The sequence below is a fragment of the Oncorhynchus gorbuscha genome, linkage group LG11 (assembly GCF_021184085.1).
Source record: "Oncorhynchus gorbuscha isolate QuinsamMale2020 ecotype Even-year linkage group LG11, OgorEven_v1.0, whole genome shotgun sequence".
Classification (NCBI taxonomy): Eukaryota; Metazoa; Chordata; class Actinopteri; order Salmoniformes; family Salmonidae; genus Oncorhynchus; species Oncorhynchus gorbuscha.
In genome coordinates, this window is record NC_060183.1 from 21,822,906 (window position 1) to 21,837,344 (window position 14,439).

At 44.0% G+C, this 14,439-nt stretch overlaps 1 protein-coding gene across 4 annotated transcripts in view; it reads right to left on the reverse strand.

Moving 5' to 3' along the window:
• Positions 1–14,439, reverse strand: part of LOC124048290 — a 90,158-nt gene that overhangs the window by 4,451 nt on the left and 71,268 nt on the right. For 3 of the 4 annotated variants that reach the window (XM_046368927.1, XM_046368928.1, XM_046368926.1), the window contains exons 11-14: positions 14,343–14,386; positions 4,692–4,885; positions 4,210–4,280; positions 2,671–2,828 (exon numbers count right to left, since the gene is read on the reverse strand). In XM_046368927.1, coding sequence (XP_046224883.1) covers positions 2,671–2,828; positions 4,210–4,280; positions 4,692–4,885; positions 14,343–14,386 — 467 coding nt within the window. Of the gene's footprint in view, positions 1–2,670; positions 2,829–4,201; positions 4,281–4,691; positions 4,886–14,342; positions 14,387–14,439 lie in introns of all 4 variants that reach the window. The other variant, XR_006841198.1, reaches the window with a different exon arrangement.

Genomic DNA, 14,439 nt, shown 5'->3' on the forward strand with positions numbered 1-14,439 from the left:
ACAGAGGGCAGATGTTAACCGAGGGCAGATGTTAACCAGGGCAGATGTTAACAGAGGGCAGATGTTACCCAGGGCAGATGTTAACTGAGGGCAGATGTTAACCAGGGCAGATGTTAACCGGGGCAGATGTTGACAGAGGGCAGATGTTAACCAGGGCAGATGTTAACAGAGGGCAGATGTTAACCAGGGCAGATGTTAACCAGGGCAAATGTTAACCAGGGCAGATGTTAACAGAGGGCAGATGTTAACCAGGGCAGATGTTAACCGAGGGCAGATGTTAACCAGGGCAGATGTTAACCAGGGCAGATGTTAACAGAGGGCAGATGTTAACCGAGGGCAGATGTTAACCGGGGCAGATGTTGACAGAGGGCAGATGTTAACCAGGGCAGACGTTAACAGAGGGCAGATGTTAACCGAGGGCAGATGTTAACCAGGGCAGATGTTAACCAGGGCAGATGTTAACAGAGGGCAGATGTTACCCAGGGCAGATGTTAACTGAGGGCAGATGTTAACCAGGGCAGATGTTAACCGGGGCAGATGTTGACAGAGGGCAGATGTTAACCAGGGCAGATGTTAACCAGGGCAGATGTTAACCAGGGCAAATGTTAACCAGGGCAGATGTTAACAGAGGGCAGATGTTAACCAGGGCAGATGTTAACCGAGGGCAGATGTTAACCAGGGCAGATGTTAACCAGGGCAGATGTTAACAGAGGGCAGATGTTAACAGAGGGCAGATGTTAACCAGGGCAGATGTTAACCAGGGCAGATGTTAACCGAGGGCAGACGTTAACCAGGGCAGATGTTAACCAGGGCAGATGTTAACCAGGGCAGATGTTAACAGAGGGCAGACGTTAACCAGGGCAGACGTTAACCGAGGGCAAATGTTAACAGAGGGCAGATGTTAACAGAGGGCAGATGTTAACCAGGGCAGATGTTAACCGAGGGCAAATGTTAACAGAGGGCAGATGTTAACAGAGGGCAGATGTTAACCAGGGCAGATGTTAACAGAGGGCAGATGTTAACCAGGGCAGATGTTAACAGAGGGCAGATGTTAACCAGGGCAGATGTTAACAGAGGGCAGATGTTAACCAGGGCAGATGTTAACAGAGGGCAGATGTTAACCGAGGGCAGACGTTAACCGAGGGCAGATGTTAACCGAGGGCAGATGTTAACAGAGGGCAGATGTTAACCGAGGGCAGATGTTAACTGAGGGTAGATGTTAACCGAGGGCAGATGTTAACTGAGGGTAGATGTTAACCGAGGGCAAATGTTAACAGAGGACAAATGTTGACAGGGGGCAGATGTTAACCGAGGGCAGATGTTAACTGAGGGTAGATGTTAACCGAGGGCAAATGTTAACAGAGGACAAATGTTGACAGGGGGCAGATGTTAACCGAGGGCAGATGTTAACCGAGGGCAAATGTTAACCAAGGGCAAATGTTAACAGAGGACAAATTTTGACAGAGGGCAGATGTTAACAGAGGGCAGATGTTAACAGAGGGCAGACGTTAACCGAGGGCAGATATTAACAGAGGGCAGATGTTAACCGAGGGCAGATGTTAACTGAAGGTAGATGTTAACCAAGGGCAGATGTTAACCGAGGGCAGATGTTAACCGAGTGCAGATATTAACCGAGGGCAGATGTTAACCGAGGGCAGATGTTAACCGAGGGCAAATGTTAACCCGAGGGCAAATGTTAACCCGAGGGCAAATGTTAACAGAGGGCAAATGTTAACCCGAGGGCAAATGTTAACCCGAGGGCAGATGTTAACCGAGGGCAAATGTTAACCCGAGGGCAAATGTTAACAGAGGGCAAATGTTAACCCGAGGGCAAATGTTAACAGAGGGCAAATGTTAACCCGAGGGCAAATGTTAACCCGAGGGCAAATGTTAACAGAGGGCAGATGTTAACAGAGGGCAGATGTTAACCCGAGGGCAGATGTTAACCGAGGGCAAATGTTAACCCGAGGGCAAATGTTAACAGAGGGCAGATGTTAACCCGAGGGCAGATGTTAACCGAGGGCAAATGTTAACCCGAGGGCAAATGTTAACAGAGGGCAAATGTTAACCCGAGGGCAAATGTTAACCCGAGGGCAGATGTTAACCGAGGGCAAATGTTAACCCGAGGGCAGATGTTAACCGATGGCAGATGTTAACCGAGGGTAGATGTTAATCGAGGGCAAATGTTAACCGAGGGCAGATGTTAACCGAGGGCAGATGTTAACCGAGGGCAGATGTTAACCGAGGGCAGATGTTAACCGGGGGTAGATGTTAACCAAGGGCAGATGTTAACCGAGGGCAGATGTTAACCGAGTGCAGATATTAACCGAGGGCAGATGTTAACCGAGGGCAGATGTTAACCCGAGGGCAAATGTTAACCGAGGGTAGATGTTAATCGAGGGCAAATGTTAACCGAGGGCAGATGTTAACCGAGGGCAGATGTTAACCAAGGGCAGATGTTAACCAAGGGCAGATGTTAACCAAGGGCAGATGTTAAACAACGACAGATGTGTTCTGTGCAGGGAGCAGTTTCAGGTTATGGCTCCAGGCCAAATAATAAACCATCTCACATTCAACTTATAGTGTGTAACCTGAACTCGTGAAAGCAAGGGATGGCTCAATCTTACAGAGGAATGAGAGAAGAAGAGTGAAGCGAGGGATGGGACTCACGGTGCCTGGAAGAGGTAGACTCTCCAGTCGGCGGTGCGGAGGTAGAACACATTGGGTCTCTTGCTGTAGTCAGCAGCCCTCATCGCCAGAGAGTGGTGGATGGACACGGCGTTCTTCAGATCCTCATCTGACAGCTGTTTATCTGGCCGGTACTCTCCCTGCATGGTCAAACAATGACAATCATCATAAAGTGTGATTTCCTCCTGATATCATTATTGACCATCGCAGTAGTTCTGACCACAGCGTAGTGTATTCAACCCCCAGATGGTTCTTTGAGTACCGGTCATCTAATTGAGTTGTAATATGAGAATGTCAAGCATCAGTGAGTTGGCACTGGATGTTATGGTGTGAAATTCCAGCAATCAAAAAACACAGCAATTGACTGTAGCCCTTTCCTGCAATCAAACGACCAAATCTCCCCCTAGTGGCCTCATGGATGGAATATTATTACTATATTTTATAAATTCACAATTAATAAACATTATTTTTTTTAACCTGCACATAATCCGGTGTTTCTATGTCAAACTGTTTTGTTATATTTCAGTCTTCTGTGATTTAATTAAAGTGTAATATTGGGATGCAAACTCAAAATTGAAAATATTTGTAGTCTATCTCTGACATGGTACAGGTGTTTTCTTTCGTTTAAGCCCATAACCATGTTTGTCAGGTGTATACTCTTTTTCAAAGTAGACTTGTTTAAGACTATCAACAAACACTCTGTGTGACCCTGATTTAGCCCACTGCAGTAAAAGGTTAACTGAACCGTAGGTGATTGAATCAGGACAATCTAGAAGATAACTGTGTCCAGACCTCTCTTTTAGCAGGATGACTTGTTGATGGGATGTTACAGAACAAACCATACTAAGGAAATGGGTATTTTTGACACCCGAGTAGGTGCCTTGCCTCTGCCCAACTCAGACATGACTGTTGGACCAGAGACCACTACCGATAGACATACAGTACATACATCATTGGCACAGCTGCGGCGCCATGGGACCGCCTCTGGTTGGGACCCTTGCTTCTGTTCAAAGTGGCCGAGTTACACACAAGTCCAAGAAGCTGGTAGGGCTGCCCGTAGCAAAGGCCAGGACCACTGGTCCAAATGGGTATAGACGACAATGCCAGGTCTGCAGTCTGAAGGCACTGAACCAAGGACTCAACCTTTACGCATTACCTCATACTGACAATATCAACACCCAACAGGGTATGGAAAGTCATCCGGATGGCTGGAGAGTGAGATCTGTATTTCAGTGTGTGTCAATCAAAGATGGGTATACTTCCAGGTGTATCACAAATGTAATTGTGTATGAGTACGTAACAAAGTAGGATAATCTTAGCAGTCTTTTTAGACTTACATTCTCGGGAACATTTGGGGGTTTTCATTGGTGCAAACACATATAATGTCACTCAATACGAGTATGTAAAAAGTGGGTTGACTGAGCAGGCATTTATAGACTTTTCAGAGTTTCGGGACAGTGAATGTGTTGCGAGCTCATAAAGTGAGACAGAAGAGACAGAAGTGTAGTCACACCTGCTCACCTTCTGTAGGTAGAGAATCAGCCCCTTCAGAATGCCATAGAACGTCTTCCATCCTCTCTTCCCACGCGGTGCTGAGATCAGGAGAATAGTTTGGTCAAAACATAGGTCACCTTCAAATGTCCATACTAACCTTCACACCTATACATACTCATTACATTGCTTCATACTAAGTGGTAGGCAAGTATGGATGTTGGAACAGAGCCACCAAACTCTCATTGTTCCAAAGAAAGTTATACAGTTTACTCTATGTGGACCACAATAGGTACGATGTAGATAAAAAAACAGCATAGGGCTAAATGATTAAAAATGATAATAATAATAACAGTAAAAAGAATGGGACTTATATAGCGCGTTTCAAGGACTCAAAGTCACTTTACAAATGTAGAAATGAAAACAAAACAAAAAAATAGCAGTTAAAACAAAATAAAAATATAATATATATATATATATATATACAATATATCTGTGGTTTTGATACGTACTTCTCTTGCCATCTGAGTCAGCGTGCACCTTGCGCACCAGGAAGCCATTCTTGTACAGCAGGGCTCCCGAGGGCTGGGCCATGGCCACTAGGTGTTTCTCACCACTGGCCATGCTCTTCATGTGTTTAGAGGTGGAGTCAGCCTGGTTGGTGTCCCCCAGCTCAGAGAAAGACTTCCGCATCTCCTCCTCATCGCTATGGCGACAACAAACAGAAGGATGAGCAACCTGGTTGCTGTTTTACCACGCCTCATTAGCAACAGGTCAACCAATCACGTTCAACCAATCACTTTCCAGCTGTCTCCCGCTGTGACTGTCCATTAGAAGACAGAGATGAGAAAGAGTAGTTTCAATGGCCGATCACATACAGTTGAAGTCGGAAGTTTACATGCACTTAGGTTGGAGTCATTAAAACTTGTTTTTCAACCACTCCACAAATTTTGTGTTAACAAACTATAGTTTTGGTCAGTTAGGACATCTACTTTGTGCATGACACAGGTCATTTTTCCAACAATTGTTTACAGACAGATTATTTCACTTATAATTCACTGTATGACAATTCCAGTGGGTCAGAAGTTTACATACACTAAGTTGACTGTGCCTTTAAACAGCTTGAAAAATTCCAGAAAATGCTGTCATGACTTTAGAAGCTTCTGATAGGATAATAGACATAATTTGAGTCAATTGGAGGTGTACCTGTGGATGTATTTCAAGGCCTACCTTCAAACTCAGTGCCTCTTTTCTTGACATCATGGGAAAATCAAAAGAAATCAGCCAAGACCTCAGAAAATAAATTGTAGGCCTCCACAAGTCTGGTTCATCCTTAGGAACAATTTCCAAACACCTGAAGGTACCACGTTCATCTGTACAAACAATAGTACGCAAGTATAAACACCATGGGACCATGCAGCCATCATACCGCTCAGGAAGGAGACGCGTTCTGTCTCCTAGAGATTAACGTACTTTGGTGCTAAAATTGCAAATCAATCCCAGAACAACAGCAAAGGACCTTGTGAAGATGCTGGAGGAAACAGGTACAAAAGTATCTATATCCACAGTAAAATGAGTCCAAAATCGACATCACCTGAAAGGCCGCTCAGCAAGGAAGAAGCCACTGCTCCAAAACCACCATAAAAAAGCCAGACTACGGTTTGCAACTGCACATGGGGACAACGATGGTACTTTTTGGAGAAATGTCTTCTGGTCTGATGAAACAAAAATAGAACTGTTTGGCCATAATGACCATCGTTATGTTTGGAGGAAAAAGGGGGAGGCTTGCAAGCTGAAGAACACCATCCCAACCGTGAAGCACGGGGGTGGCAGCATCATGTTGTGGGGGTGCCTTGCTGCAGGAGGGACTGGTGCACTTCACAAAATAGATGGCATCATGAGGAAAGGAAATGATGTGGCTATATTGAAGCAACATCTCAAGACATCAGTCAGGAACTTAAAGCTTGGTCACAAATGGGTCTTCCAAATGGACAATGACCTCAAGCATACTTCCAAAGTTGTGGCAAAATGGCTTAAGGACAACAAAGTCAAGGTATTGGAGTGGCCATCACAAAGCCCCGACCTCAATCCTAGATAAAATGTGTGGGCAGAACTGAAAAAGTGTGTGCGAGCAAGGAGGCCTACAAACCTGACTCATTTCCACCAGCTCTGTCAGGCGGAATGGGCCAAAATTCACCCAACTTATTGTGGGAAGCTTGTGGAAGGCTACCCAAAACGTTTGCCCCAAGTTAAACAATTTAAAGGCAATGCTACCAAATACTAATTGAGTGTATGTAAACTTCTGACCCACTGGGAATGTGATGAAAGAAATAAAAGCTGAAATAAATCATTCTCTCTCCTATTATTCTGACATTTCACATTCTTAAAATAAAGTGGTCATCTTAACTGACCTAATACAATGAATTTTTACTAGGATTAAATGCCAGGAATTGTGAAAAACAGAGTTTAAATGTAAAAACTCCTTCTTCACTGGTTATATTGTGCTTTTTGTCATCTACCAAAAACACTGAAGTGAATTTTGTGGGCATAGCCTTGGTTATATAACATTTACACAAAGCACAATTCTACCTATAGGGGGAACCTGAGTGAATGAAAGTGTTTCTTCTTCTTCAAAGCCTTAATTCAGTGTCTTTCCCATTCCCTCTCTCCTTCCCTCCTTGACCATGTCGTTGTGATTCCCTCCTGGTCTCCAGAGAACCACTCTCCTAGATCAAAACACACTGCAGTAGAAGAGCGACACGATCCATCGCGTGGTGGCCTTGAGGTGAAAAACGAGGGCATTCCGTTTCACTAGGGACTTCCTATTTTTGAGACTAATTTCAGACTTGTCACTGTTTCTTTTCAGTTTTGTTTTTCCCCATTGATCAAGAGAGGAACTGCTCCAGAACTGTGAAAAGTCATACTTTTCCCAAATGTGTAATTACCTCAAACAAAACAAATAAATGGGCTACAATTGATGTGTTATTACAGAACTAGAAAATGCCAGTGTGTATTAGTGCACGATGAAAATATAACTGTATCTTAGTATACAGTTGAGTGTAATTCTTATACCAATGGAGGCTGGTGGAGGAAGGGTGGCTAATTGTAATGGCTAAAATGTAATGATTGGAAAATGATGAAACACATTGTTTCCATTCCATTTGGTTTTCATGTGTTTGATGCCATTCCATGTGTTCCCTAACCATAATCCCTACCCTAATTTGAACTATAACCCTTTAATTAACTAACCCTACCCTTAACCATTTAAAATGTCAACTTCAATGGGATAGGGACATCCCAAGGATCCCGGATAGCACGCTTTTTGAGGCAGGTTCAAATGATGATCACTCTTGGCCCACTCAAAATGAAGATACTTAGTATAAGCCATGTACACCACATGTCCCTTTACTGATATGATAATCCTACAACCATGGTTGGGGTGTTGTTAACATCTTTTTACATGTGGGATAATCTGGACCTGAGGCAGCAGTTAAGAGGATGACTCATGTTAAAAGCTAAACCTTTCTTATAATGTTTCCCAACACTAGTCAGTCAATCCACCCGAAATCAGTCAAATCCAATTTAAAACGAGGACTACACTTGTTACCTCACCATGTGTAAAAGTTCACATTTAAAATAGACATGCAAACCACCATCAAAATGGCTTCTCTTGTAACCCTTTAAGAGTATGAAATGAGTAACCAGTCGTATATAACAACAGTTAGCTCTACATGAGAGAGAGCATGATGGATAGCTAGTGAGAGCTGATGAGCAGGTGTCTCAGAGTTCTAGCCTGTTGCCTGGTAACTGCTGGTCTGTGTGAATCCCACTCTACACTGAGTCAAAATAAAAGGGAGAGAGAGAGAGAGAGAGAGAGAGAGAGAGAGAGAGAGAGAGAGAGAGAGAGAGAGAGAGGGGAGATGGACGGAAATGAGGGAGCGAGGGAGCTAAAGAGAGAAGAGTTAACAAAAGCCTAGAAAGACAAAGCTGAGATGAGCCATGTCCAATCAATTGAATTTACCACAGATGGACTCCAATCAAGTTGTTGAAACATCAAGGATGATCATTGGAAACAGGATGCACCTGAGCTCAATTTCGAGTCTCATAGCAAAGAGTCTGAATACTTATGTAAAAAAGGTATTTCTGTTTTGTAATACATTTGCAAAAATGTTTAAAAAACTGTTTTCGGGGGCCTCCCGGGTCGCCCGGGTTAGGGAGGGCTTGGTCGGTAGGGGTGTCCTTGTCTCATCGCGCACCAGCGACTCCTGTGGTGGGCTGGGCGCAGTGTGCGCGAGCCAAGGTGGCCAGGTGCACGGTGTTTCCTCCGGCGCATTGGTGCGGCTGGCTTCCGGGTTGGATGCGCACTGTGTTAAGAAGCAGTGCGGCTTGATTGGGTTGTGTATCGGAGGACGCATGACTTTCAACCTTCATCTCTCCCGAGCCCGTACGGGAGTTGTAGCGATGAGACAAGATAGTAGCTACTACAACAATTGGATACCACGAAATTGGGGAGAAAAAGGGGTAAAATTCAAAAAAAAAAAAAAAACTGTTTTCACTTTGTCTTTATGGGGATGTAGATTTGTATGTAGATTGATGAGGAAAACATTTTATTTCATACATTTTAGAATAAGGTAGTAACGTGAATACTTTCCGAATGTAATATATATTGAACAAAAACATTAACACAACATACAACAATTTCAATGATTTTACTGAATTACAGCTCATATAAGGAAATCAGTCAATTGAGGAGCCATAATAAAGAGGAGAGGAGAGGGGGATGGGGTTGTGGTGCGGAGGAGGAAGAGAGTGAACAGGTTGATTAGGTGTAGGTTTATTTGAACATCTTGCAGAAACATACATCAAATATGATGTCATAACATAAAACACAAGTTTCCAGATAACACAGTGGCCATGATTCTTCAATGGAAGAAGTTTGGAACCACCAAGACTCTTCCTAGAGCTGGCCGCCCGGCTAAACTGAGCGATCGAGGTAGAAGGGCCTTGATCAGGGAGGTGACCAAAAACTCTGACAGAGCTCCAGAGTTCCTCTATGGAGATGGGAGAACCTTCCAGAAGGACAACCATCTCTGCAGCACTCCACCAATCAGGCCTTTATGGTAGAATGGCCAGACGGAAGCCACTCCTCAGTAAAGGGCACATGACAGCCCACTTTTTCCAAAAGGAACCTGAAGGACTCAGACCATGAGAAACAAGATTCTCTGGTCTGATGAAACCAAGATTGAACTGTTCAGCCTGAATACCAAGTGTCACGTCTGCAAAAAACCTGGCACAATCCCTACGGTGAAGCATGGTGGTGGCAGCATCATGCTATGGGGAGTTATTTCAGCGGCAGGGACAGGGAAACTAGTCAGGATCGAGGGAAAGATGAACGGAGCAAAGTACAGAGAGATCCTTGATGAAAAACTGCTTCACACTAACAAAATGTGCAAAAGGTCAAGGGGTAATACTTTCTAGTTTTTGCTCTGACATGCACTGTCAACTGTTTGACCTTATATAGACAGGTGTGTGCCTTTCCATACCACGTCCAATTAATTGAATTTACCACAGGTGGACTCCAATCAAGTTGTAGAAACATCTTAAGGATGATCAATGGAAACAGGATGCACCTGAGCTCAATTTCGGGTCTCATAGCAAAGGGTCTGAATACTTCTGTAAAAAAAGGTATTTCTATTTTGTATTTGTAATACATTTGCAAAATTTTTTTTTTTTAAACTGTTTTTATTTAGTCTTTATGGGGTATTGTATGTAGATTGGTGAGGAAAACATTTTATTTCATACATTTTAGAATAAGGCTGTAACGTAACAACATGTTTAAAAGGGGAAGGGGTCTGAATACTTTCCGAATGCACTGTATACTGAACAAAAATATAAACGCAACATGTAAAGTGTTGGTCCCATATTTCAATAAAATAAAAGATCAGAAATGTTCCATTTGCACAAAAAGCTTATTTCTCTCATATTTTCTTTACAAATTTGATTACATCCCTGATAGTGAGTATTCTTTGCCAAGATAATCCATCCACCTGACAGGTGTGGCATATCAAGAAGCTGATTAAACAGCATGATCATTACACAGGTGCAACTTGTGCTGGGGGAAATAAAAGGCCCCTATAAAATGTGCAGTTTTGTCACACAACATAATGCCATAGATGTCTCAATTTTTGAGGGAGCGTGCAATTGGTAATGCTGACCGCAGGAATGTCCACCAGAGCTGTTGCCAGATAATTAACTGTTCATTTCTCTACCATAAGATGCCTCCAAGGTCGTTTTAGAGAATTTGGCAGTACTTCCAACCAGACCAGCCCAGGACCTCCACATCCGACTTTACTTGCAGGATCGTCTGAGACCAGCCACCCAGACAGCTGATGAAACTAAGGAGTATTTCTATCTGTGATTGGCTGGGCCTGGCTCCCCAGTGGGTGGGCTGTGCCTCTGCTCAATCATGTGCAGTCCATAGATTAGGGGCTAATGAGTTCATTTCAATTGACTGACTGACTGACTATGACTGACTATATGACTATATTCAGTAAAACTTTTGAAATTTTTGCATGGTGCGTTTATATTTTTGTTCAGTATACAGTATTTATAATAACGTATTAAAAAAACTTTGTTTTTGTTGCTGGACATAAGACTGCAACATCACCAGGAAATCAGCTCAAAGTTATTTTAATTTCTGAAATCTGTTCCCAAGTATCCCCACGCATAGATAGAGAGGCATATGTGATCATGTCCCAATATAATCAAGGTTTGAAATGATTCTGTTTTTGTCAAATACTATACTGTATGTGTTTGGGATTCTTGCGGTCAATTTGCAGTGTACCAAATATATATATCTGGCCCCCCGACCATCCGCTCAAGGAACAATTGGCCCACGGCTAAATGTAATTGGGGATCTCTACGATAGAGTATTGCCTTAAACTCCTTAGATTATGTGGCCTCTGTGTAGGGTAGAAACTAGTGCAGAGGATTTGTGTGGCCATGCAGGAGTCCTTTGAAGGTCTTGACTGTAGGTTCATCATGCCTGCTCTCCAGAGATGGGAGTGAGTTGCAGGGAGTGCCAATGACGCAGCAGATCCGTCTCTGAATGCCTTCTAAGTCCCTTAGAGAGACACTTTGGAAGGCCAGGCCACACTGGCGAGGCATACTCCATGATGGGGATGGATGAAGGTCAAGTATATCTGCAGTAGGACTTCAGTTGGGAGGCCAGCTTGTCTTGCTTCACTTAGGTAGTAGATCCTGGGTTGAAGCTTTTTTTTTAGGATATACCGGACATGCTCGTCCCAGTACAGGTCAGCTGACACCATCACACCTATCAGAAAAACTCCAAACGCTCAACTGTGAGGCAGTTTACAGCAACCGCGGGTGGAAAAGCCTTGTCAGCCAGCAGCCCTTCTGAAGCTGATGAGCATATCCTTAGTTTTCTTTTCGTTCACATACAGGCAGTTGGTTTTTCCCCACTCAGCCACTGCATTGACGGCGGCTTGTGTTTGGCCAGGTAGATCGCCAGGAAACAATTCTATGAGTGTGAGGTCATCAGCACACTTTACAGGATGGATTCTGATTGGAAGGCTGGAGTCTAGGGTGTTTATGCATAGCACAAACAGTAGGGGAGAGAGCACACCACCCTGGGGAACTCCAGCTGGGACTGGCTGTGAGTTGGAATGGTATGTTCCCCACCTCACCATCTGCTTGCGGTTATCCAGGTAGCTCTTGAGGTCTGAGGCTGGGGATGTGTGAAGACATTGCTGCACAGCAAGCTAACGGTAACATGCCCTTTTTATACAAAAGTTTGTGAACACCCCTTCAAATGAGTGGATTTGGCTATTTCAGCCACACCCGTTGCTGAGAGGTGTATAAAATCGAGCACACAGCCATGCAATCTCCATAGACAAACATTGGCAGTAGAATGGCCCAAGACCGAAGAGCTCAGTGACTTTCAACGTGGCACCGTCATAGGATCCCACCTTTCCAACAAGTCAGTTCAACAAATGTCTGCCCTGGCAGATCTTCTGTGCTGTTAATGTTAAGTGGAAATATCTAGGAGCAACAACGGCTCAGCCGCCACACAACGAACAGGACCGCTGAGTGCTGAAACGCGTAGCGCGTAAAAATCGTCTGTCCTCACTACCGAGTTCCAAACTGCCTCTGGAAGCAACGTCAGCACAAGAACTGTTCGTCGGGAGCTTCAGGAAATGGGTTTTCATGGCCGAGCAGCTGCACACAAGCCTAAGATCACCATGTGCAATGCCAAACGTCGGCTGGTGTGGTATAAAGCTCATCGACAATGGACTCTGGAGCAGTGGAAACGCATTCTCTGGAGTGAAGAATCACGGTTCACCATCTGGCAGTCCGACGGACAAATAGTAGTTTTGCGGATACCAGGAGAATGCTACCTGCTCCAACGCATAGTGCTAATTGTAAAGGTTGGTGTTTTTCATGGTTCCGGCTAGGCCCCTTAGTTCCAGTGAATGGAAATCTTAACACTACAGCATACAATTACATTCTAGACGATTCTGTGCTTCTAACAGGTTGAGGAAGGCCCTTTCCTGTTTGAGCATGACAATGCCCCCGTGCACAAAGCGAGGTCTGTACAGAATTGTTTGTCGAGATCAGTGTAGAAGAAGTTGATTGGGCTACACAGAGCCCTGAACTGAACCCCATCAAACACCTTTGGGATGAATTGGAACAACGACTGCAAACCAGGCCTAATCGTTCAACATCAGTGCCCGACCTCACTAATGCTCTTGTGGCTGATTGGAAGCAAGTCCCCGCAGTATGTATGTTCCAACATCTAGTGGAAAGCCTTCCCAGAAGAACGGAGGCTGTCATAGCAGCAAAGGGGGGACCAAATCCATATTAATGCCCCATGATTTTGAAATGAGATGTTCGACAAGCAGGCGTCCACATACTTCTGGTCATGTAGTGTAACACAATAGTCTTGTCATACCTGTGACACTTCCCATTACAACACATATGACACCTGTTACTGACTGTATACAGTTGTGGTCGTGTGAAATATGTGTACTGTGAATAGGGCACCTGATGCAGAGCAGAAGTGATCACAACGCCTGACGTAGATTACCGTGATGGCAGAAAGCATTTCAGCCATGATATACGAATAATCCTTATTGTAACCAAAATCTATGAAAAACGCCATCATGCAAATGAGGTACGTAGCTTTAGGTACATTGGTCCCTTATAAACAAATGAATAAATACATCATTGAAACGGGACTGGTATATTGGTATTATTATGATAACGTTGCTCAGATGACTGGTGGTGTCTATTTTGTAATGCCAGTGAAATAGGTTCTTCTTATCTCTTTTCCTAACAGGCGATAGAAGCTAGCAGGAGAGAGACAATGGAAGACAGGATGATTAGAGCCAATAATGGAGGAGAGCAGGATTAGGAGAATAGAAGGAATAATAGAGCAGATCTCTCTCTGTCTCTGTGTCTAAAAATGACTAGTCTATCCTCAGCCTCTTGTCCCCAGCATCATGGCCATGTATTTTAATTGGGTGTCTGTTTCTGTGGAGATGCTTGAACTGGATTGCCTCTCTCTCTGTGGATCTGTTCCCAGACCTGTTCCTCTGACCACCTTTCAGTCAGCTGCTCTGGGAGTGCTGCTATTTTTGGGAAGTTAGTGGGAGGCTGTGGTCACACCTTTGTACAGGATGCAATGAGGACCCTTTTATTGGAATGATAGGTGTGTATGTGTGTGTCATCAGAAGTGTGTGATTCTGCTTGCACCGGAACACAGAGGCAAGAGCAGAACGGTCGCTATGTAGCTGTAGCCATGGTGCTGTAACTATGGCAACAAAGCTTGGAAAGCCAGAGACTTAATTGGCATCTCTGAAGCACAGTGAGCTGAGATCCAGAATAGCAACCCTTGACACACAAATGTTTCCATCACAACCTGACAACATGCACGTCATTAATAAGGATGCTATCGAATCAACCAATACTCTTCACTATCCAAACACTATGTGTGTGTATGGATTCTAAGGGAACTGTGTGTGTGTGCGTGGACTCTGAGTGAAGTATGTTTCTGTGTGTGTGTGTGTGTGTGTCAGAACATACACTTAAATGCACAAATACTGTATATACTGTTGATAACAAGGCATTAAAGTGGAACTCACATTGTCCATTGAAGCTTCTCATTCTTGATTGAGTTGTACAGGGCCTGTGGAAGAAAAATCCATTAGACAATAACGACAAAATAGTACACAGATTCAC